This window comes from Mobula birostris, chromosome 5 (assembly GCF_030028105.1).
Source record: "Mobula birostris isolate sMobBir1 chromosome 5, sMobBir1.hap1, whole genome shotgun sequence".
NCBI classification, from domain to species: Eukaryota; Metazoa; Chordata; class Chondrichthyes; order Myliobatiformes; family Myliobatidae; genus Mobula; species Mobula birostris.
Window position 1 is genome coordinate 181,989,038 of NC_092374.1, and position 26,441 is coordinate 182,015,478.

Consider the following 26,441-nt stretch of genomic DNA (forward strand, 5'->3'; position numbering starts at 1 on the left):
TGCCAATGTAATTAAGGGTGGAACAGTCCTGAAATTGTTTCAGTGCAATTCACACCACTGCAGCTCGAACCTCAACGGACACCAGCCTCATTCTGTCATCATGTCCTTCGTACTGCAGCAGTGATAACACACTAAAGATATTCAATCACAAACGTTTCGGCCATCCAGCAGTATATGGCTGGTTAGTTGCATTAATGCGGACATTCATTTGTCAGGTTTTGTTTCTGATATGAGGCTGAAAGCCCATGAAAAGTACGAATGGTTAAAACAGATCTTACCAGTATGTCGCCTAGGTTGTACTGAAGCTATAGTCAGCGTTCCAGGAAGTAGAATTACCGTAGTGTCAGGACTCTGCTCACAGGGTTAAACAACGCCCATTCATGAATATAAACCCGGATGTTGGTTTGTTGGGGGCAAAGAACATCAAAAGTGTCCTGACCTAAATTCAATGTATCTTAACACCTAAACACAACCTGCAGAAAAATGCAACTTGTTGAGACTTCTGGAAAGGGCAACCCCTTTCTTTTCATTTTTCTCTTTGTTGTTAACGGTAAGAACTTCCACGTCTGACATATAAGGTTATATATTTTAATACTTCTTGAGTATTTAGATGTGTTCATTGGAGTTAATACTATAATACGCGATCGACGTGCTGTTCTGGGATGAACTGTCAATTGAATAAACAGAACGGGTTTGCTAAGGTAACATAATGTAGAACTGCAGGGAAACGAGCGGGCGTGCGTGTCGGGGATGGGGGAAGGCAGCTATCCTAAGCCGAAAGGTGTTTCAAATAACTGTACCTGCTGGATAGACCGATTGAACTCATTTTGTGTTTTTTTTTTCATTTCAAACTGAATCACTGAATCACAAATTACTTAATCAACACTGTCTAGAATAAATTAGGGACCTGACTGCGCACGTTATCAGTTTAGACAATCTCAAAACACCGTCGCAAGTTTCATGAGTTGATGCATACGGGAAATAATTTGGTATACCGCCAGGCATTAGGTGCCACACTTAACGGTCTTTCCATTGATTTCAGTCTATGGTTAATAATATATATTACCAGTGTCGGAGAACGTCTCAGCAAGTTCCACCGTAAAGCTCATCGGAGCTAAGAACATCACGTGGTGATGAAATATATGGAATGTTTGTTGTAGTTGGTTATACCATGGAATAAAGTATTATTTCGTTACGTAGATTCTGTTTATTTATACTAAAATAATTACTATATATCCCCCAGTCGCTGTAACACTGAGAGAGCACCCGAAACGTGTGAATGGGACCGTTGGCCAGTCCGTGCTTTTCTCCGCCTCTCACATAGTTTCAAATTTTCAAGCGTATATGCGGATCAGATTGTCCAGAAAAGGGATGACAATCGTGAATTATCGTTGCCCGGAGAAGAGAAACGATACTTTCGCTGGATGTGAACAGACTCCTTCCATTTCTGATAATTATGAAACTCGTATTGTGCTTTTTCCGGAGAATGCATCCTTGCTGCTGAGAGATTTACAGATCAGCGACAGCGGGATTTATGAATTATCCATCAGCCACTCAAAGGGTTCGGAAAATTGCAGCTTCACATTGAGGGTCCTGCCCCAGAGTGGAACCGACATAGACGGCAGGTCCCAAACTGGGAATGGAACCAACACTGGAAATACTAAAGGTTGGTACCTTTACTAGTAGTGAGGTAGTTCCATTCAAAGACCTCCTCAGCCCTTTGAGGTTGCTCCTGCATTTAATTTGATCATGACAACTCATTTTCCATATCCCAATTTTCCAGCAAACCTTTGATTCACTTAAGAACCAAAACCCGACGGATCAATCTTCATTGCACTGGGTGGAGGATACTGAAGCTTCCTGTCCCTATTAGAAAAGCAATTCCCTCCTACAGCTCTTCGGGATGGGACTAGATTAGACATCCCTACCAGGGCAAAAAACGTTTCTGCATCCATTCTGTCCAGTTCCATAGAACCCTACTGAATATGTTTCGATGTGATGATTTGGTGTTCTTCTAAATTCCAGCGTAGGCCGAGGCTGCTTAATCTCTCATCATATAACCAATCTTAAGAATCAGTCTGATAAACATTGATGAAATCTTTTCATCATAGGTAGTTACAGAGACAAAATCTCTATTCAATATTCTAGATGCAGTCTCACCAGAAATCAGTGGAAAAAGAATGATTTGTGTGGATAGGTGTCAAAATAATTGGCGGATTTATTCTTTTAAACCGTAGTGGATGACATCTCTTTGTCCAAAGTTTTGAATTTTTTATACTTTGTTCTCCGAATGCTGCGAGAACTTTTCAAACACAAGACTTTTTAAACTTTTCTAACACATATCCTTTTACAAATCCATTGTGGTGTATAAAAGCAATCTGCATGAAACTAGAATAATTTACCTCAAGAATTTTGATCGGATTGAAATGGAATAAATAAAGTTAATTTTACCTCAGAAAGAGCCATTTGGCATATTATTTCTGCGTGAACTCCTTGAGATTAAATTCTTTGTTATGGCCCTTTTCAACAACTCTGCAAGTATTTCAACTTCCTTTTGAAAATATTTGAAAATTATTTAATTCTATCTTCACCACCAGTCTTGTTCTACATATCTTTCTGCAAAAAAAAATGTCATTTTTCGTTATTTACTTTGTGAAATCATTTAAGATTCTGAGCATCATTTTCCATTACGGTAGGAAAATTAAGAAAAACGCAAACCTTAAAGGAACTGAGTCCTTTGTTCCAGGGAACGTTTTCAAAATTCTTCAACATCTCTCAATGCTTTGACATTTTCCCTAGATTTTTGTTCTCAGACCAGAACAAATTCATATGTGTCTAGCCACTGTGCACAAATTTTGTTTGTTATCCTGCCCTGTAAATAAACCCAGAACCTTACAACTTTTCAATTTCTCCTGCCTCTTCAGATATTTTCCTAAATTACTTCTTTCATCTCTGTAATCTTGCACTATATTTAAAATGCTACCTTTCCTGCTTGCTTTTAATATTTCTGTTACATGTCATCTGCCTTGTTTCTGCCCGTGACGTTTTTCTATGTCCTTCTGCACTTTGGAACACCTCCTTGTTTATCAGATTCTCATGTCTTCTGTCTTTTGTGGACTTGGCAATCATGACATAATTTAGAAAAGGTATACTGACATTGGAGAGGATTCAGAGAAGATTCATGAGAATAATTCCAGGAATGAAAGGGTTACCGTATGAGAAAAGTCTAGCAGCTCTTGAGCCGTAATCCCTGGAGTTCAGAGAATCGTGGGGGAGGGGATCTCACAGAAACATTCTAAATGTTAATAAAGCCTGAACAGATTAGATATGGCAAAGTGATTTCCCGCAGTAGGGGCGTTTAGGACAAGAGAGCATGACTTCAAGTTTAAAGGACATCCATTTAGAACTGAGATACGGAGAAATTTCTTTCTTCAGAAGGAGGTAAACCTGTGGAATTTGTTGCCACAAGCGGCTGTGGAGGCCAGGTCATTGGATGCATTTAAGGCAGAGATAAGTAGGTTCTTGATTAGGCAGAGTATAAAAGGGTATGGCGAGAAGGCAGGGGAGTGGGGATGACTGGAAGAATTGGATCAGCCCATGATTAAATGGCGGAGCGGACTGAATGGGCCGAATGACCTGCTTCTGCCCCTGTATCTTATGATCTTATGGTCTTATCTTATGGTTTTATGCTCACGTAAGCTGTTAATAAACATCAAAGTCATTTTATTCTGCACACGAAACTGCTGGAATGTGCGCTACGTTTTAATCCAATTGTGTGATACCGTAACCATATTTAAGCGATATTTACAAGCTACCTGAACAGTTAAAATGAGGAAGGTATAGATCTAATGTGGCAAATGGTATTGTTGTAGATGGACAAAAACTTTCGCGTAGATATGGTGAGCTGAAGAGCCAGTGTCTGTGATACATCGCTCTATCACGATTGTAAAATCAGTCTACATATATGAAGTAAAGATTATGATTACGCGGATTCCACTACACTTGATAGCGAGCAGTTTATCGATTAGTGCCTGGAATATATGTGAATTTGGGTTTTACAGAAAGAAAGATGCTGTAATGAAGATAAATGAGCTTTGCTGGAAAATTAATCCATAACTAACCCTCGAGATATTTATGACTCAGTTAAAGAAGGGCAGAGGATTGCCTTAAGCTCAACAACATAGCATAATTAATTTTCTTTATACATTTAGGCATAAGTACTCACCAGAGAAAACTTTGTCAGGGGATTTATGCAGTTTTTTTTTGTGTGGTAGAATGAGATTTGTTTTTCCGTTGTCGTTGTGTTCCATTTTCTGGATGTCTGAGGCCTGATTTAATATTGTGTTCGCTATCATTGTGTGATAACTTGCAAATTTAATTCCGCGAACATATTTCCATTTTTGCGCCAGAAGTTGTTAATAATCTTTTTTAAAAAAAGTGAATAGTTGTTAAACAGATTATCATTAAAGTAAATGCAGATGAAATGTATGCTCAGTCAACGTCGGGAACAGAGGACTCCGAGGAGGTTACTCGCATGTCGGGAAACCTTGTATAAAAGGAAAGCTTCTCGGGCGTTCGGACATTCCGGAGGACCAATCAGCGTCGGCAGCAAAGCGCTTCGAATCAAGGGACTTCGACAAGAAGAAGTTAAGGCCAAAGAAACAGATTGAAAGATTTGGTCTTGGTTACCTATTGTACAGGGCAGGCAGTATGGCAGATATGCAGTGGAATACTCCTCCTGTAGGTATGGGAATTCATGGAAGCTGATAGTCTCCTCGGTTACTACCCCTGCGGGAAGTGCAGCCAACTCCACTTCATGAAAGTCCGCATTATGGAGTTGGAGCTGTAGCTGGATGACCTTAGGATCATCCGGGAGGCATAGCAGTTGATAAATACGACTTTTAAGCAGGTGGCTATACCCAGAGTACAGTATTCTGAGACTTGATGGGTGTACACCTGGAGAGGTAAAGGGAGAAGGAAGTCAGTGCAGGGTACTCGTGTGGCCATTCCCCTCAGCAACAGGTATACCCATTTGGATACTGTTGATGGGGATGACCTATCTGGACAAGACAGCCGCAGTCAGACCAACAGCACTGTGGTCGGCGCTGAGCCTCAGAAAGGTAGGGTAAAGTCAGCCGGAACAAAAACATAGGGGATTCGATAGTTAGGGGGTCTCCCAGATGCTAGGGTCTCGGACGTCTCTGAGCAGTTGCAGACTATTCATGAAGGAGAGGGCCTTGGTACATGCTGGTACCAATGACATAGACAGGAGAAGGGTAGAGGTCCTACGTAGTTTGTTTAGGGAGTTAGAGATGAGGCTGTAGAGAAGGTCCTCCAAGGTGGTAATTCTCGGATTACCCTCGGTGTCATTAGCTCGTGGAGGATAGCGCAGCTGAATGTGTGGCTGAGGAGATGGTGCAGGGAGGAGGGTTTCATGTTGTTGGATTATTGGAACGATTACTAGGGGAAGGGTCATTGTACAACTGGGATAGGTTGCACCTGAACTGGGGGGGGAAACAATACCCTGGGAGGGAGGTTTGCTAATGCTATTAAGGGGGGTTTAAACTAGATTTGCAGGGGGTTTGGAAACTGAAGGAAAGAGGCTGAGGATGAGGCTGTTGGCGCACAAGTAGAGACAGCTTGTAAGATGTTTTTGAGGAAGGATAAGCAGATGGCAGATTAAAGATGCACTCATCCAGATGGTTTAAAATATGCCTATTTTAATGCAAGGAGGATTATAAGCACGACAGATGAATTTACAGCGTAGATCAATCTGTGGACCTATGATGTTGCGGGCATTACAGAGACTTGGACGTCTCAGGGCATGAATGACTGCCGAGTGTGACGGGCTTTAAATGTTTCAAAAAGTTCAAAAAGGAAAGGGAGGGAAGTTAAAGTGGTGGGGAGTGGCATTGTGTATCAGGGATGTCATCACGGCTGCAGAAAAGGAGGAAGAAATGGAGGGTTGTATACTGAGTCATTATGGGTGGATGTTAGAAACAGGAAAGGGCTAATAACTTCCTGCTTTTATTGTCCCTCCCCAATAGTAACAGAGACATTGAGTAACAGGTAGGGAGGCAGATTCTGGAATGGTGCAATAATAATAAGGTTGTTGTGATGGGTGATTTTAACTTTCTAATATTGACTGGTATCTTCTTAGAGCAAGGTGTTTAGATAAGGTGGCATTTTTTAGGTGTGTTCAAGAAGGTTTCCTGATGCAATATGTAGACAAACCAACTCTGGCAGAGGTTGTACTTGATCTGGTATTGGGAAATGAACTTGGTCAGGTGTTAGATTTCTGGGTGGGAGATCATTTAGAAGGTAGTGATCACAACTCTGTCTCCTTTTACCATACTGATGGAGAGGGATAGGAACACACAATTTGGGACAACATTCAAATGGGGTAGCGGAAAATATGGTGCTATTAGGCAGAAACTTGAGAACATAAATTGGGAGCAGATGTTCTCAGGGAATTGCACGGCAGGTATGTGACAAATGTGCAGGGAACGTTTGCATGACATTGTGCATTAAGGCGGGAGAAGGACGGTAGAGTAAAAGAACAATGGTGTACAAAGGATGTAGAAAATCTAGTTAAGAAAGGAAATGCTGATGCAATGTTACAGGGGTGCCAGGAAGGAACTTATGAATGAAATTAGGAGAGCTAGAAGGGACCATGAGAAGGCCTTGGCGAGCACGATTAAGGAAATCCCCAAGTGGCTGTACAAGTATATGAAGAGCCCGAGGATGAGCCTTTTGGGAGTAGGACCATTCAGGAGCGAGTGTGGAAATGTGCATGGAGCCGGAGGAGGTAGCAGAGGTACTTAATGAATACTTTGCTTCAGTATTCTCCAGTAAAAAGAACCTTGGCAATTGTGGGGATGACTTACAGTGGACTGAAATGTTTGAGTGAGCAGAAATAAAGAAATACGATAGGCTGGAGCTTTTGAAAGGTATTAAGTTATACCCCAGGCTGCAGTGGGAAGCGAGGGAGGAGATTGCTGACCTCTGGCGGTGATCTTTGCATTGTCAAATGGAACGGAAGAAGTACCAGAGGATTGAGATGTAGCAAACATTGTTCTCTTGTTCAAGAAAGCGAGTAGAGTTAACCCAGGCAATTTTAGAACTGCGAGTCTTACTTCGGGTGGGCAAGTTTTGGAGATGATCCTGTGAGGCAGGATTCATGAGCATTTGGAAAGACGTAATTTAATTAGGGATGGTCAACCTGGCTTTGTCAAGGGCAGGCCATATCTTACAAACCTGACTGAGTTCTTTGAGGATGTAGCAAAACACATTGATGAAGATAGAGCAGTACATATAGCACACATGGATTTCAGCAAGGATTTTGATAAGGTTCCCAGTGTGAGGTTCATTCAGAAAATAATGAGACATGGGTTCCAAGAAGACCTTGCATTGTGGAGCCAGAACTGGCTAGCCCTCAGAAGGCAAAGGGTAGGTGTAGATGGTTCGCATTCTGCATGGAGGATGGTGACCAGTGGTGTTCTGCAGGGATCTGTTCAGGAACCCCTTCTCTTTGCGATTTTTGAAAATGACCTGGATGAGTAAGTAGAAAGATGGGTTAGTAAGTTTGTTAATGACACCATCGTTGGGGGTGTTGTGGATGGTCTGGAGGGTTTTTAGAGGTTACAGCGTGACATTGATAGAATGCAGAACTGGGCTGGTAAATGACAGATGCAGTTCAACACAGATAAGTGTGAAGTGATCATTTCAGAGGGTCAAATTTGAAGACAGAATATATTACTATGAATCATAATACTATGAATCTTGGCAGTGTGGAGGATCAGAGAGTTCTTTGGGTCCGTGTCCATAGGACACTCAAAACAGCTGCGCTGGTTCACAGTGCGCATATGGTGTATTGGCCTTCATCAACCATGGGACTGAGTTTAAGGGCCATGAGGTAATGTAACAGCTATACAAGACCCCAGTTTGAGACCACTTGGAGTACTGTGTTCAGTTCTGGTCACCTCACTCCAGGAACGATATGGATATGGATACAATACAGAGAGTGCAGAGGATATTTACATGGATGTTGCTTGGATTGGAGAGCATGCCTTATGAGAATAGGTTGAGTGAACTTGGCTTTGTCTCCTTGGAGGAATGGAGGATGAGTGGTGTCCTGCTAAGGGTGTATAAGATGATGAGAGGCACTGATCATGTGGATTTCCAGAGACGTTTTCCTAGAGCTGAAATGGCTAACATGAGGGGGTGTAGTTTTAAGGTCCTTGGAAGTAGGTACAAGGTGGATGTCAGAGTTAAGTTTTTCATACAGAGATTGGTGGGTTCATGGAATACACTGCCAATGATGGTGGTAGACGTTGATATAATAGGGTCTTTTAAGAGACTCTTAATAGGTACATGGAGCTTGGAAAGATAAAGGGCTATATGGTAGGGAAATTCAGTTTCTAGAGTAGGTTACATGGTCTACACAACATCATTAGCCGAAGGATCTGTAACGTGCTGTAGAGCTCTATGTTCTGCGTTCTCAAGCTTCTTCCCTACTGTATTTGCTGCAGACGAATTAAATTATTGAAAGTGTTCATAGAGAAACCATTTGGAAAATCAAATATAGAGATTTTTTTGCTGAAATTACAATTTCTTTCTTATATTAATTTGTTGTAATTGTCAGCAATGGCTGATGTCGGGGAAACGGCTGATTTCTGAAATGTTGTACGTTATTAAAGGAGTTCTCACAGGTTTTTTCACCAGCCATGCAGATATAGGGGAGTTACGGATGCCGGCTAATTAGATTTTCAAAATTGATTCAATAATAAAAAGGTGAAATACAACTAAGAACTCGTAGGGTTGAGAGTTAGTTGATGGTAAAGAAAAATGTATGTGGGAATTAACAGAGCAATTGCAGATTTGAAGATGGGCTTGAAGAACATCTGAATCGATATATTTCCTTTCAATATATCAGAGTTTGCTGATAAAACAAATCTGGGTGTGAAAGAGAACTCTGAGAAGGATGCATCTAGGTTATAGAGTGAACAAGATATATTTCAAGTGTGTGAATAACAATGACAAATGGTGGATAATGCGCTCAGTTGTTTAATTTGATAGGAAGAATGGAAAATAAATGGTACATTTTTATGACAACGACTAAATGTCTGTGATGAAAGAGATTCTGGTGTTCTCACACTCAAGTATCAGGATGTTGCTTAAAGCTTGGGAGGCAGATCCTTACTGTGAGGCATTTGTAGCCCAAGGCTTTAGTTGCCTTTAGTGTAACCACATTCGGATCATCTCAACTGTAAGACTGTAATAAAATATAGGAGGAGAATTAAGCTACTTGGCTCATCAAGTCGGATCCACAATTTCATCGTGGTTGATCCAATTTTTCTCTTGGCCTCCACAGCTGTCTGTGGCAAGAGATTACACAGATTCACCACTCTCGTGCTAAGGAAATTCTTTCTCATCTCCAGTTTGAAAGGGTAACCCTCTATTCTGAGGCTGTGCCCTCTATCTTAGACATTCCCACCAGAGGAATCATTCTCAGCACGTCCACTCTATCAAAAGGAGATAATAAATGAATGCCAAAAGTGCAATATTACAATATTCATGGGGATTTCAATATGGACGTGGAAAATCATTTTGGTTCTGGATTCCAGGAAGGGCAGTTTCCAGAGTGTCTACGCTATGGCATTTTAGAGCAGCTTATGGTTGAGCCCACTGGGATGTAATGCTGAGGCTTTATAAAGCACTAGTGAGTCTCATTTGGATTGAATGGTTTGTCATATGTAGAGTGTTTGATGTGTCTAGGCCCGTATTCAAAAGAATTCAGAAGAATGAGAGGTAACCTCATTGAAATTTATCAAATGGCGAAAGGCCGTGCTATAGTGAATGTGGAGGGGATGTTTCCAATGACTGGCGAGTCTAAGACCAGAGGACACATTCTCAGAATACACGGGTGTCCTTTTAGAATGGAGATGAGGAGGAATTTCTTCAGCCAGAGAGTGGGGAATCTGTCGACTTCTTTGCCATAGGCAACTGTGGAGGACAAGTGTTTATGGATATTCTGGAAAGTATACGCAGAGGTTAATATTTTCTTGATCGGTCAGGGCATGAAGGGCTAAGGGGATAAAACAGGAGACTGGAGCTGAGAGGAAAATTGGAATATAGAACATAGACATAGAACATAGAATAGTACAGCACAATACAAGCCATTCGGCCCACAAATTTCTGCCTACCCTTAAACCCTGCCTCCCATATAACCACCCAACTTAAATTCCTCCGTATACCTGTCTAGTAGTCTCTTAAATTTTACTAGTGTATCTGCCTCCACCACTGACTCAGGCAGTGAACTCCACGCACCAACCACTCTAAGTAAAAGACCTTCCTCTAATATCCCGCTTGAATTTCCCAACCCTTACCTTTAAGCCATGTCCTCTTGTATTGAGCAGTGGTGCCCTGGGGAAGAGGCGCTGGCTGTCCAATCGATCTATTCCTCTTAATATCTTCCATACCTCTATCATCTCTCCATTTATCCTCGTTGTCTCCAGGGAATAAATCCCCAGCTCCCTTAATCTTTGATCATAATATCCTCTGTACTCTTTCCAATGCTTCCACATCCTTCCTATAGTGAGGCGACCAGAAATGGACACAGTACTCCAAGTGTGGCCTAACCAGAGTTTTATAGAGCTGCATCATTACCCCGCGACTCTTAAATTCTATCCCTCGACTTGTGAAAGCTAACACTCCATAAGCTTTCTTAACTACCCTTTCTACCTGTGAGGCAACTTTCAGGGATCTGTGGATATGTGCCCCCAGATTCCTCTGCTGCTCCACTCTTCCAAGTATCCTACCATTTACTTTGTAGTCTGCCTTGAAGTTTGCCCTTCCAAAGTGTACCACCTCACACTTCTCTGGGTTGAACTCCATCTGCCTCTTCTCAGCCTACTTCTGCATCCTATCAACGTCTGTCTGCAATTCTCGACAATCCTCTACACTATGCACAACACCACCAACCTTTGTGTCGTTTGCAAATTTACCAAACCCCCCTTCAACCCCCACATCCAAGTCGTTAATAAAAATCACGAAAACTAGAGGCCCAAGAACCGATCCTTCTGGGACGCCACTAGTCACAACCCTCCAATCCGAATGTACTTCCTCCACTACGACCCTCTGCCTTCTGCAGGCAAGCCAATTCTGAATCCATTTGGCCAAATATCCCTGGATCCCATGCCTTTTGACTTTCTGAATAAGCCTACCACGTGGAACCTTGTCAAATGCCTTACTAAAATCCATGTCGATCACATCCACTGCACTGTCCTGATTTACATGCCCGGTCACCTCCTCAAAGAACTCTATCAGGTTTGTTCGACATGATCCGCCCTTCACAAAGCCATGCTGACTGTTCCTGATCAGACCATGATTCTCTAAATGCACATAGATCCTATCTATAAGTATCTTTTCCAACAGCTTTCCCACTACAGACGTAAGGCTCACTGGCCTATAATTACCCGGACTATCCCTACTACCTTTTTTGAGCAAGAAGGCAACATTCGCCTCCCTCCAATCCTCCGGTACCGTTCCCGTGGACAATGAAGACATAAAGATCCTAGCCAGAGGCTCAGCAATCTCTTCTCGCTCCTTGTGGTTCATTTAGGGAATATTCCGTCAGGCCCCAGGGACTTATGCGTCCTAATGTATTTTAACAACTCCAATACCTCCTCTCCCTTAATATCAACGGGCTTCAGAACATCACTCAGGTTTTCCTCACCGTCATCAAGTTGCCTCTCATTGGTTAAAACCGAAGAGAAGTATTCATTGAGGACGTCGCTCACGTCCACAACCTCTAGGCACATTACAGAGAGTTGATATCAATCATGAAATGGCAGAGCAGACTTGAAAGGCCAAATGACTTAATCCCTCTCCTATATCTTGTGATGTTATGCTCTCACAAGTGCCTTATATAGTCTTAAAATTATATCCTTGCTCTTATATCCAAGTCACCTTGAATTGAATGTTAGCATTGCATTTGCCTTCCTCACCACTGTCTCAACCTGCAAATTAACCTATATGGAAACTTTCCCAAGGATTCCCAAGTCCCTTTGCATCTCATATTTTGTATTTTCTCTGTGTTTAGTAAATGGCCAGCCATTTCTTTCCTTCTACGAAAGTGCATGAGCATACACTTTCTGACACCGTATTCCATCTGCCACTTCTTTCACCATTCTCCTCATCTGTCTGTCCTTCCATAGCCTTTCTACTTGTTCAAATCTACCTGAACCTCCACCTATATTCATATTATCTGCAAAAAATTGCAATAAGGCCATTAATTCCATCATACAAGTTATTGGCATATAACGCAAGAAGAAACAGTCCAAAGACAGACCATTGTGGAACACCATTGGTCACCAGCAGCCAGCCAGAAATGGCTCCCTTTGCCTTCTCCAAATCAGCCATTGCTTCATCCAGTCTAGAATTTTTTCTGCGATACTAGGGGCTCATAGCTTGTTAAGCAGCTTCATATCTGGCACCTTGTTAAAGGCCTTCTGACAGTTCAAGTGCACAATATCAATTTATTCTCCTTTGTCTATCCTGCTTGTTACTTGTTCAAATAATTCTAACAGATTTGACACGCAAAATGTTCCTTTGAGAAGACCAAACCATGCTAGCTTTCAAAGCAATCAAAACAATATGATCCTCCATTGATTTCCCTTTTTCTCTTGCGCTCACACTCGTGATTTTTACTTCAATTGGGAAAGGTTAGACCCCAATCTGAATTCATTTTCTCTCTAAGATGTGCTCATATTCTGTTCTATCTGGATTTCTGTCATGTGATACATTAGGAAGTAAAATCCCAGAAATCATTTGGGGTTTGAAATGATTTGGAAATGATGTTTGCAAGTCCACAATATAACAGTATGTAAAATTATTGAATGACCAGAAACTCCTAAAGTTCCGAAGGATGATCAATCACAACTATTTACTTGGATAGAGCTAAGCAGGGGCATGAACTCACCCAGCTTCATTAACACGGATCTATTCATAACAGTTTGTAGGTGTATTTATGGATAAAACTGACACTTTATTATGTCATGGTTATTAAGGGCGGCTAGGATGCAAAGTGTCAAACTTTATTTTATGGTATGCTGAGACGGAGAAAAAAAAGGAACAATTAGCATGAGAAAATATTCAGCCTGTTTTGGAGTATAGCCTTCAGAGGTTTAGGCCTGGTAACTTTGGGGGGTGGGGGGAAATACACAGATTTCAGGAAGAGCAAAGGATCAGATTATATTATACAGTATTTTTTTTTGTACACTGAAGGTTGCTTCATACAACCTCCATTGTACAATTCCAAGAGAGAATCTGAGCCACTGAGCGTGCTTTTTGAATCTTAAGCTTCACAGAAGATTTTATCTCCAGATCCCTGCTTGTTCATTGCCCACTAAATATTAATTGACAACCTGTGGGAAACAGGCACCTGGACTTAAGTGTCTCAGGATAATATCAGGATAAGAATTAGTTTATCTGAAATTGATGAAAGGAGCAAAGAATTCAGAAAAGATAAAATTTATATCTCAAAGTGTTTGATTATTTGCAATTATCTGCTCGGTAAGTTGACTATATTCAATTATTGGGCATTTTCACAGTGTAAGTCAATAGACTTTTAGATAGATAGATAGATAGATAGATAGATATACTTTATTGATCCCGAGGGAAATTGGGTTTCGTTACAGCCGCACCAACCAAGAATAGAGCATAAATACAGCAATACAAAAACTACAATCAAACAACAAAATACAAACTATGCCAGATGGAAATAAGTCCAGGACCAGCCTATTGGCTCAGGGTGTCTGACGCTCCACGGGAGGAGCTGCAAAGTTCGATAGCCACAGGCAGGAACAACCTCCCGTGACGCCCAATGTTGTATCTCGGTGGAATATGGCCGGAGACCAACAGCAGAAAGTTCAATATCCGGTCTAAAAACACGTTCCTCGATCGTAATATGACCCGGATTACACCATCCGTTTTTAGCCACAACAGTAAGCACCCAACTCCCAGGCGCTTGCCGCTCTCAGTGCACTTCCGTTCAGCCCGAACGACCTGGAAGCCGTCCTTGGAAAAGTTTTGATCGGGTATGTTCTCGTGCAGCCCCGTTCCAGTAAAACACGTAACACTGCACTCACGAAGTGTTCTCTGACGCCTGGCTAGCGCCGTTAACTCGTCCATTTTATTACCCACCGAACTCCTCTTCTCCATAAGTCTCTGTTGTCTCGACCCGGTCCTCTTTCCTCGCCTTTGTGATCCCCCTCTGCATCCTCTGTGTGTTTTCCTCCAGATTTCAGTCGCAATGTCCGCCGCTCTGCTCGCTAAACCAGCCGGCATAAGCTCAATCAGCTGGTCCCTGGAATAAACAATGCGACCTGCTTCTGCCCCGCTAATGAGACGTGTCCGAATGTAACTACTTCTAGCGCTAAAAACCCAAATAAAACTCTCTCTACCAGCATGTTAGAGAGGGTTCAGTTTCAACGTGTTACCGTGAAAAAGAAATACGAAAAATAACGTAAGTTAAAAAAGTAAGATGAAAAAAGTAAGAATTAGCCGGAACGGCTGTTACAGGCTGCATACACGACCGGCGCATACGCACGGTCCAGGTAAATCAGATCAGTTTTATTACCAGGTAATATCCAGGTAAATCAGATCAGCTTTTATTTCACATTTTCTTTTCTTTTTCTGCATAGGTCCACACTCAACACTTGTATTCATCCTTCCAGCTGTTGGTATTGCTGTTATTATTATCTCCTTGCATCTCACCATCAAAATGAGAAGAGGTAAGCCATCATGTTGTAACAAGTTTCAGGAAACATCCTGCTTGTATAGTACTTTCCCGTTTAAAGTAAGTTTAATGTCGCTTTACATATCCGTCAATATATACATATCTGAGATGCATTTACTTGTGGGCAATCCCATTAAATACAAGAAACACAAGAGAAATAATAAAAGACCAGACCGAAACAGGACCAACAAACAAACAATGTGCAGAAAAAAATCAAAAAAACTGCAAATACAAAAAGAAAGAAACAAAATATAATAAGACTTACAATAATTAAGCAATAAATATTAAAAACATGAGATGAAGTGTCCCTGAAACAGAGTCCACAGATTGTGGGCAGAGTTCAGAGATGGGTTGAGTGATGTTGAGTGAAGTTATCCCCTTGGTTCATGAGCTTGCTGGTTGAGGGGTAATAATTATTCCCGAACCTGTCGGTGTGGGTCCTTAGGCTTCTGTACTACCTTCTTGATGGCAGCACTGAAGAGAAAGCATGGACTAGATGGTGAGGGTCCTTGATGATAGATGGTGCATTCCTGCAGTAGCATTCTGTGTAGATGTGCTCAGTTATTGTGAGGGCTTCACACGTTATGAACTGGGGCCTATCCATTACATTTTGAAGTTTTTTCCGTGCATGGGCATTGGAAATTACTTTAGTGAAGAAATCACATTAGTCAGAGGGTGGTAAATCTGTGGAATCTGTTGCCACGAGTGGGCTGTGGATGCCAAGTCATTTGGCGTATTTAAAGCAGAGATAGATAGGTTCCTGATTAGCCAGGGCATCAAATGGTATAGGGTGAAAGCAGGGGAATGGGGATGACTGGAATAATTCGATCAGACCATGATTGAATGGCGGAGAAGACTCAATGTGCCGAATGGCCTACTTCTGCTCCTATATCTTATTGTCTTAGTAGTCTTATGGTATTTCCATACCAAGCTATGAAGCAACCAAACAACCAGCCATCTATAGGTGTTTGTCAATGTTTTTAGAAAAGATGCTGAATCTTTGAAAAATTCTATGAAATAGAGGTGCTGCTGTGCTTTCTACATAATGGCACTTACGTGCTGAACCCAGTACAGATCCAAAGAAATGATAACACAAAGGAATTTAAAGTTGCTGATCCCCCAATGAATTCTGGCTTATGGATCTCCAGGTTCCTCCTCCTGATGTCAATAATTATCTCCATGGTCTTGCTGACATTGAGTGAGATATTGTTGTCACACCACTCAGCCATGTTATCAATCTCCTCCTTATATGCCGATTTGTCACCTCCTTTGATACGGAGAACAAAGTGGTGTAATCAGCAAATGGTATATGCTATTGGAGCTGTGCTGGTCTTCACAGGTATAAGTTTAAAGCAGGTAGAGGAGGGGGCTAAGCACACTGCGTTGTGCTGCCCCTGTGCTGATGGTGATTGTGGACGAGGTGCTGCCAACCCAAACTGACTGAGGTAGCAGGTGATGAAATTGAGGACCCAATCAAAAAAGGGGCGTATTGCGGCCCTGGTCTTGAAGGTTATTGATTAGTTTTGAAGAATGATAGTATTGAATGCTGAACTGTAGTCAATGAAGAGCATCCTGATGTAGGCATCCAGATGTTCCATTATTGAGTGAGGAGCCAAGGAAATGTCGGGAATTGACATGTTTCATTGCAAATCTCTCAAATCTCTTCATCTGTGTGGATGTATATTCTACTTGATGATAGTTATGTGCAGGTTACCATACTCTTTCCAGGCACTGGTGTAATTGAAGCCTGCTTTGAAGCAAGTGGGTACTTCCGACTGCCAAAGTGAGAGGTTAAAGATATCGGTGAACACTCCAGCCAGTTGATCAATATATGTCTTTAGTACTCAGCCAGGTACTTTTCTGGGTTGGGTTCCCCCTCATGAAGGGCGTTCTCATGCCGGCTTCAGAGACTGAAAGCATAGGGTAATTGGGACTGTGGGAATGCATGTAGGTGCCTCCATATTTTGATGGTTAAACCAAACATAAAAGTCATTTAGCTCATCAGGGAGCAAAGATTTGTTGTCACCTATGTATGTACAAATGTACCTACATATATAAATAATTTATGAGGATTATTATTGTGGTTAATGCAATCCTACATGTGGTGGAAATTAAGGAGCTACTGCTTCAATAACTACAGATTTCTCACTAATTGTGAGGAGAACCAGATTAACAATCTGAATCAGTTCTGAGGATTTGATTTAACTACATGGAACCAGATATTGCAACCAAACATCCTTGACCAAATTCTGAAGTTTACTTACAGCTATTTTCCAGTAGTTACAGAGTCATAGTAATGGAAAATTACAGCACTGAAACAGACCCATTGGCAGAACAAGTCCATGCCAAACTCTTAATCTTACTAGTCCCATTGATCTGGACCAAAACATATCCCTCCATACCCCTCCCATCTGCATACCTATCCAAGTTTCTCTTAAATTGTGAAATTGAAACTGCATACAACACTTCTGCTGGGGGCATGTTCCACATTCTCAACACCCTCGGTGTGAAGAATTTTCTCCTCGTGTTGAACTTAAACATAGAACTTTCACCCTTAACCCATGGCCCTAATTCTTGTCTCTCCCAAGTGGAAAAAGCCTGCTTGCTTTATGTATAACCCTGATAAATATGTATCATCATCATTATTGTGTGCAGTGTCGTATGACGCGGGTGATCATGCTTTTCTCCATGACCATGATTGTTCTTGGCAGAGTTTTTGACAGAAGTAGCTTACCACTACCTTCTTCTTTACAGTGTATTTACAAGATGAGTGACTCCAGCCATTTTCAATACTCCTCAGAGAGTCTCTGCCTGTCATCAGTGGTCACATGAACAGCAATGATAATATGCACCCGCTGCTCATACAACCATCACCCACCTGGATATGGGACTGGGGCTGAGAGGGCAATGGATCAGCCATGATGAAATAGCAGAGTAGGTGCAACGGCCAACTGGCCTAATTCTGCTCCTATATCTGATCGTCTTTTGACCTCTATGGTCTAATCGAAAATGGAGCATAAGCACCAGCATGAGTAGATTTGTCTGAGTCTGTTTCAATGATATATAATCCCATGCAATATCTTTAGGAAGTTCAGTGTTTTCATTAGGTGAGCAATGATAGTCCTTCAAGCCATTTCCACCTGTACCATAATTTCATCTGGTTACTTTAGTTTTATTTTCAAAATTTTATGTGACTGGGTCTCAGTGGTCTGAGGAGAATGATATATAAATTTTTATTACCCACCAGTTGAAAATGTGCCTTCTGGAACCAGTCCTGCTCTATTTTTAAAGCTATGTTTCTCTAATCCAGACATTCTGAGACATCAGATTGCTTAATCACTTAATTTAGTCACCTTTAATACAAGGGACCACGTGCAAGTGGTCCCTAGAATTTAGCCTGTTGAACAAAAGTGCCACTTTTATGAACCTATACACACTCTTAGATATTCCTGCCATGCTGTGCTCGGAATTGAGCAATGTGGAGATTTTTCCAGATAGAGCAACAGACTATTCAAAGGACCAGATGATTGGAGATGTGCACCCTCAGTATAGAGAGATGGATGATGGAAAATCACAAGCTATATCCATAATCACACAAAATTGCTCCTCTGTCTTTTGAATCTCAGCCAATTATGAGTTCTTATCCAAGGACAATGAGGTTAACTCAGTGCCTATCAAACACAGATACATTTTTGTAGTTCCGGAGAAGCTGCCGGGATATTTACCTCACTTTTGAATCGGTGCTTGATTATTCCTTGCATTTTTGAATGCAAAACTTAAATTATATCAACAGAAATTTAACAGTTCATATAGAGAGTCAGAGAATAATAACGTCTCCCTGGACACACTGTTCTTTAACGATCAGTGGTTAAACTTCATTTGTTGTCGTTGATGATATACGTGAGTTCACAGTTCACAGTCACTCTCGTCCTGCCAACATTTGTATCTTTCCAAATTGTCACTGCCAATGACCTTTGCCACATCTTGAGAGAAAGACCCTGCTCAAGGAGACAAGACTATATCTACCTTTCAGTGAGTCTACAGGACGGCACTAAATAAGAATAATTATATTGGACGCATCCAGAAATACAGTCATTCACAGATGGCACTAATGCCTTTTACGAGACCTCCCTGACAAACTCTCACTATTTAAAAATAGTCAATGGTATCAATAGTGTGCAAATAGAAGTGGGAAATCCCAAAAGACACCTGTTTTTAGGTTTGTGAGAAGTAAACCACGAATTTCCTCCTCCATTTTTTAAAACTGTTGGATGAAACCAGGTTCCAGAGATTTATCAATCGGTGGTCCAGACTACCTTTTAAGGTACATGGGTGCACAGCCTCAGAGGAACTGAAATGCTTCCATGCACGTATCTGTTTGCTGTGCAGCTGGGATTTTCTTTTATATCATGTTAATATAACATGATTAATCACAGGATATTTCACAATTATATCAACGTAGGTTTCAAAATTATATTAGAAATATATAAAAGAATTTCAGCTGCATGGCAAAACAAGCTCTAGACACAGGTGCATTTCAGTTACTGCATGGCTGCGCACTCCCTCAGCTTAGAGGGAATAGCACAATAGTCTAGTTATTTTGTTTATTAACTTATTTCAGTATTGTATTGCAGCTTGCTTTAATTTGCTTGCTTGCTTCACTTTTCACTTTCTGGCATTTTATCTCATCCTCTGCTGTAATAACCCATGCAATGTTGGTATTGAGCACTTCAACCATTTTGAAATTATTGCTGTCTTCTTAAATAAAACCCTATTAAGCTTGAGGTACATTATTTACTCAAAACGATCAGAACATTCTATCATGCTCTTGTTCTAGTTGCGACTGTTCTGGGTTGCTAAACTCAGAAATGATTCAGGGAGTGTAGTCAATATTCTGGTTAAATCTAAATAGATGAACTTCACCAAAGTTGACATTCAGCAAGCAATAAACATATGCTATTCCTCAGAAAAGGAAATTATCACTCATCATTACAATCCTGCAAGGAGCAACCAGGCTTTCCACAGACGTTCAATGGAAGCTAACAGAAGTAATCTGAAAAATGCACAACTTTACATCCACATTGTTTCAGATTTTTCTTGTATATGCAACTATTGCATGATTGTAATGTAACCAACAAGTGGTTATGCATGCCTGATCACTAACAAAGGTTTTTCTCTTCAGGTTGCAAACAAGCCCAGGGACAAACAGGAAAAATCAATACTCCACAGTATCACCAGGTAAGTAAAATAATGTATTTAGCATATTGTTTTACAAACTTGGCTGTTTGGTTCCTGAATTATTCCCAAACTTTCAGTTTTGCTGGCATTGTCAAAGCACTAACACAAAGTTGTATTATGTACAACAAGTTGAGGAAGCAGAAAAGTAGGACTATCTGGGTAGTAATCTGTGGATTGCTGCTTGTGCCACATGCAAGAGAGGATAAGAATAGGATGATTTGACTGACCAACGTGCGGCTGAGCAATTGGTGCAGGTGACGGGATTTCAGATTTCTAGAACATTGGGATCTCTTCTGAGAAGATGTTTCTGGAGCTTTTGGAGAGGGTTTAAATTCATTTGGCAGCCGTCTGTGAACTAGAGTGATAGGATTGAGGATGGAGAAGTTCGTGCACAAATCAGTTGATGCAGTGTGTAGTGAGACTGTAAGGAAGAGCATATGGTAGGGCAGTCTAACGGCCAAATCAGCGGCAGGAACAGACCACAGTGATGAGATTTCTTGTAGCTCAGCGTCACTTAATTAAAATATAGAAGGGACAAGCGGGAGTAGGCCAGTGGTGAGAGTAGGAGTGTCATGCTTTGGCTCAAAGGAGGTTTGAGCTCAAATGAGGCGCTGGCTGTTGGTAACCTTCTGTTAGGTTTCCCTTTCTTTTTCCCTTTTACTGTACCTAGTGTAGTAAATGGCTGTTGTGTTTCTTTATGCTGAATGTTAGAGTCCTCGGAGACCCAGAGTCTTCCAGGGAACTACATTTGTGTGAAGAGAATCCAGCTGCAGCTCCTTGGAGACTGTGTTAGAGATCTGCAGCAGCAGCTGGATGACCTTTGGCTTGTACGGGAGAGTGAGTAGATCAATCAATCAGAGTTACAGGAATGTAGTCATCCCTACGTTGCAGGAGGCGTGCAGCTGGGTGACAATAAGGAGAAATGGATATGTGAATAGGCAGTTAGAGCAGTTAGCGCAGTGCATCCCTGTGGACATACCGTTCTGGATACTGTTGTGGGTGATGACCTCCCAGGGAATGACATGGAGACCAGATTAGTGGCACTGATGTCTCAGATTGCGTTCACAGCATTTTGGAGAAGGAGGTAGAGCAGTCAGATGTCTTGGTACATATTGGTGCCAATGACAAATGAAGGAAAAGAAATGAGGTCCTAGAGAGATAATTTAGAGAGCTAGGCAATAAGATGAGAAGCAGGACCTCCAGGATAGTACTTTATGGATTGCTGCCTATGCTACATGCCAGTGAGGGTAGAAACAGATTGATGCCTGGCTGAGAAGCTGGCGCAGGGGGTAGAGCTTCAGGTTCTTGGATAATTGGAATCTCTTCGGAGAGGGTGAATGATCAGTTTAAAAGTGATGGGTTGCATCTGAACCAGAGGAAGACCAATATTCTTGCTGTAAAAGCTGTCAGGGAGGATTTAAACTAATTTGGCAAGTGGGTGGGAACCAGAGTGAAGGGACTAAGGATAGGATGGATGGCAAAAAAGCAAAAATAGCGTGCAGTCAGACTGCCAAGAGGGATACAATTGCAGACCACAGGGTGAAGATCAGTGCATTAGATATGCAGAATCAACAAAGAGTAGTAGAAGTACTCATAGTGTTATATCTCATTACATTGACAATAAGAAATAAGGTAGATGATTTTTAGCACTTTTACAAATGGTCAGATATGATGTTGTGGGCCATCACTGAATCCTGGCTGAAGGATGCTTGTAGTTGGAAGTGAAATGTCTGGGGTTATACACTGTATCGGAGGGCTAGGATAGTGGGCAAGGTGTGTGGCATGGCTGTGCTGGTAAAGAATGGAAGTTACATTTTTAGAAAATTGTGACATAGGATCAGAAGATGTTGAATCTTTGTGGGTTGATTTCAGAAACTGCAAGGATAAAACAAACCTGATGGCAGTTATATACAGGCCTCAAAACATTGGCTGGAATGTGGAATGAAGATTACAATGGGAAGTAGAAAAGCATGTAATGCTGTGATAGTTCAATAGGTACATTTAATGTCAGAGAAATATATACAATACACAACCTGACATTGTTTTTCTGGGCATGGGAGATTTTAACATGCAGGTCAATTTGGAAAAAAAGTTTAGTAATGGATCTCAAGGATAAACTTGTTTAATGCCTACAAGATGTTTATTTAGAGCAGATTGTCATTGGCACTACAAGGGGTTGAGTCTGGTGGATTGGGTGTCTGGTAATGAACAAAGGTGATTAGGGAGCCTACAGTAAAGGAGTGATCACAATATGATTGAATACAACTTGAAATTTGATAGGGAGAAAATGCAGTCTGATACAGTAGTATTTCAGTGGAGTAAAGGAAATACAGTGGTATGAGAGAGGATCTGGCCAAAGTAAACTGGAAACAGATGGCAGGGATGACAACAGAGAAGGAATGGCATGAGTTTCTGGGAACAATGAGGAAGGTGCAGGATAGATATACTCCAAAAACTAAGAAATACTAAAAATGGCAAAATAATGCAACCATGGCTGACAAGGGAATTCAAAGCTCATAATAAATCAAAATTGAGAGCATAAAACAAAGCAAAAAATAGTGGGAAGATAAAGGATTGGAAAGCTTTTAAAAACCTTCAGAAAGCAACTGAAAGAATCATGAGGAGGGAAAAGATGAAATGTGAAAGGAAGCCATCAAACAATATCAAAGTTTATGGAAAAAGCTTTTCAGATATATAAAATATAAGAGAGATGGGAGTGGCTATAGGACTGCTGGAAAATGAGGCCGGGAAAGTTCTGGGGACATGAGGATGGCAGATGAACGAAATGAGTATTTTTCATCAATCTTCACTGTGGAAAACACAAGCAGTGTGCCAGTTGTTGAACGGTCTGAGGGAAGAGAAGTGAGTGCAGTAAGTATTACAAGGGAGAATGTACTGAAAGAGCTGAAAGTGCTAAAGGTATGTAAGTCACTTGGACCAGATGAACTGCACCCAAAGATTCTGAAAGAGGTAGCGGTAGAGATTGTGGAGACATTCGTAATTACCTTTCAAGAATCATTGGACATGTTTCTAGAGGATTAGAAGATTGAAAGTGTCGCTGCACAGTTTAAGAAAGGAGGAAGCCAACAGAAAGGAAATTACAGAGCAGATAGCCTGACCTCAGTGGATTGTAAGATGTTGGAATCAGCTGTAAAAAGTGAGGTTATGGAGTACCTGGTAACACAGACAACATAGGACAAAGTCAGCAATGTTTCACTGATGGAAATTTTTGCCTGATGAACCTGATGGACTTCTTTCAGGAGATTACATGTAAGATAGATAAAGGGGATGCAGTGGTGTGGTATATTTGGATTTTCAGAAGGCCTTTTGACAAGGTGCACATGAGGCTGCTTACAATTCAAGAGTCCATGACATTACAGGAAGGTTACTGGAATAAATAAAACATTGGCTGATTTGTAAGATCTAGTGAGTGGGAATAAAGGGGACCTTTTCCGGTTGGCTGCCAGTGACTGGTGGTGTTCTGGAGGGGTTGGTGATGAGAGTGCTTCTTTTTATGCTGCATATCAATAATTTAGGTGATGGATTGGATAGATATGTTGCCAAGTTTGGAGTTGATACAAAGATTGGTGGAGCAGCAGGTAGAGTAAACAGGAAGGCTGCAGAAAGACTTAAAGAGATTAGGAGAATGGGCATGACATTGTCAAATGAAATAAAATCTTGGAAAATGCATGGTCATGTACATTGGCAGAAGAAATAAATATGCAGGCAATTTTCTAAACAGGATGAAAATCCAGAAGTCTGAGATGGAATGGGTCTTGGGAGTCCTTGTACAGAATGCCCTCAAGGTTAACTTGCCGGTCAAGTCAGTGGTGAGGTTAGCATTCATTTCAAGAGGTCTAGAATACAAAAGCAAGAATCTGATGCTGACGCTTTATAAGGCACTGGTGAGGCTTCATCTTGAGTATTGTGAACAATTTTGGTCCTGTTATCTAAGTAAAGGTATGTTGACGTTGGAGGGTATTCAAAGGAGGTCTACAAGGATGGTTCCAGGAATTAAAGGGTTTATCATACGATGAATGTTTGATAGTTTTGGGCTAATCCTCGCAGGGCTTTAGAAGGATGAGGGAGGATCTCACTGAAACTTTTCAAATGTTGAACGACATAAACAGTAGACGGGGAAAGGATGTTTTCCCAGATGGGGGAGTCTAGGATAAGAGTGATCAGCCTCAGGATAGATGGGCGTCCATTTATATCAGAGATGCGGAGAAATTTCTTTAGCCATGGGAGGTGTATTTGTGGAATTTGTTAGCACAGGCAGCAGTGGAGGCCAGGTCATTGGGTATATTTAAGGTGGAGATTGACAAGCACCTTGGTTGGCCATGGCATCAAACGTTACGGCACGAAGGCCGTTGAGTGGAGCTGAAGAGGGGAAAAAGAAGGATCAGCCTTCATTGAATTGTGGAGCAGACTCTCAGCCAAATGGCCTAATTCTGCTCCTATACCTTATTGCCTAAAATGAAATTGAGGAAGTAAAGCGGTGTATGTGCATGTATGTATATCAGTAAATATTTGACATGGGTTCCCCGTGTAAGCATAATATGAGGGTCATAAGTCATGGAAAACAAGGAAACTTGGATGTGTACGTTTGGAATTGGCTTGCCCACAGATGGCAGAGAGTGGTAGTAGATGAAACGTATTGTTTCTTGAAGTATATGACTGGAGCTGTACAGCAGGGATATATTCCGGAGCCCCTGGTCTTGTTGAATTTTATAAGTGGCTTAGTTAAGGAAGCAGAAGGGTGAGTTAATGTGTTTTTTTTGCATAGGACCCAATGGTTGGTAGGGTGGTGGATACTGCAGATGTCTGTCAGAGGACATTGTCAGGATCCCCAGCTGGGCTGAGAGGTGGGAGATGTAATTCAATCCAGGATAGTGTTCAACCTTCCAAAATTTGTAACTTAACTTGATGGCAGAGTATAAGGACAATAGCAGGATTCTTAAAAGTAAAGAGGAACAGAGGGATCTTGCAGTCGAAACTCAGATTTCTCAGAGTGGCTGCACAAGTTGATAGGATGGTTAAAAAGTCATATGGTATGATGTCATTTATTAGCTGGGGAATTGGGTTCAGAAGAGACAAGGAAATGTTGCAGCTCTATCAAACTCTGATCAGGCAACACTCGGGGTATTATATTGAGTTCTGTTTAACTCATTGTAGGAAGGATGTGAAATCTTTAGAAAGAATCCAGAGGAGATTTACCAGGATTCTACCTGGAGTAGAGATTTGTCTTCTGAGAAAGGTTGAGTGAGGTCAGGCTTTACCTATCGGAGTAAAGGAGGATGAGAGGTGACCTGACAGAGGTGTCTAGAATGGTAAGAGTGGGCAGCCACTGCCCCATTCCCAGAATGACAGTGGCTATTAGGGTGAGTGGAAAAAGTATGGTTTGAGGTATCGGAGCCAGTTTCTTTTTACACAGATAATAGGAAGTACTGCTGGAAATGATAGTAGATGCAGGTATATTAGAGAAATGTAAGATTCTTTCAGAGCAGCATATGGATGAAAGAAAAATAGAGGGCTATGTGGCAGGGAATGCTGAGATTGATCTTGGAGTAGGTTAAAACGTCAGCACAAAATTGTGGTATGAGGGGCCTATACTGCAGTGCGCTGTTCTATGTTCATGTTCCTGTGACTAGAAACATCAGCTGTGGTCAGGATTTAACGTGAAACAGTTGACACAGAAAATATGATCGCACTTGTAGTAAATGTTGGTGTTCTTTACAGATGTTTTAAACAACTAGTTTTAAACTTATGGTTGAAAGAATGAAAAATACATGCTGTCTAATTTGTGTTAATGCAAAGGAAACTGACTAAAAATATATGTCAGCATCTTAAGCGATTGTGGTTGTCTCGCACGCATTGCAGGCATAAATAACCAGAAATCATTAGGTAAATAGGAACATATTATTGTTATGCTCCATTGTTAATTTGTAATTAATGCTACAGTTTACTCTGATTTCCCATTCTCTACAGATTACATGATGATTCACATCACTTCTTTATTAGCCTTAATAAAGCAGATTGAATTACCATTTTGGCACAAGGTTTCCTATTCAAGTTAGTAAGAATTGTGAGTTTCTGGACCCGGGCATTAATGCAAATTATTTCCTTGCAGATGCTTAATTTCACAATGAATGTTTATCTACTTACTAAAGAAATACTGCTCCCCTTATCTAAATAAGTTTTATTGTTTTTGAGGGAGAGAAGCAGATGATTACAAATGGCAAGATTGTCAAATGAGGAGAGTTTGGGTCAACCAGGCCTCTGTATATTCTCACATAAAAATACAAATGTCTGATATGATTAGCATGATGGATTCAATGAGGATGTTTCCTTTGTGTTGGTCTAGAACTGGGGGGTGAAATCTAAGGAGATGAGGCAAAACATT

At 41.2% G+C, this 26,441-nt stretch overlaps 1 protein-coding gene across 1 annotated transcript in view; it reads left to right on the top strand.

The window, feature by feature from the left end:
- Positions 1-331: 331 nt before the first annotated feature.
- LOC140197391 (uncharacterized) overlaps positions 332-26,441 on the top strand; it is a 54,903-nt gene continuing 28,793 nt past the window's right edge. Inside the window, exons 1-4 of the mRNA XM_072257352.1 lie at positions 332-550; positions 1,244-1,666; positions 14,706-14,795; positions 19,983-20,038. Of these exons, the coding sequence (XP_072113453.1) occupies positions 484-550; positions 1,244-1,666; positions 14,706-14,795; positions 19,983-20,038 (636 nt within the window). The 5' untranslated portion in view covers positions 332-483. The remainder of the gene's footprint in view (positions 551-1,243; positions 1,667-14,705; positions 14,796-19,982; positions 20,039-26,441) is intronic.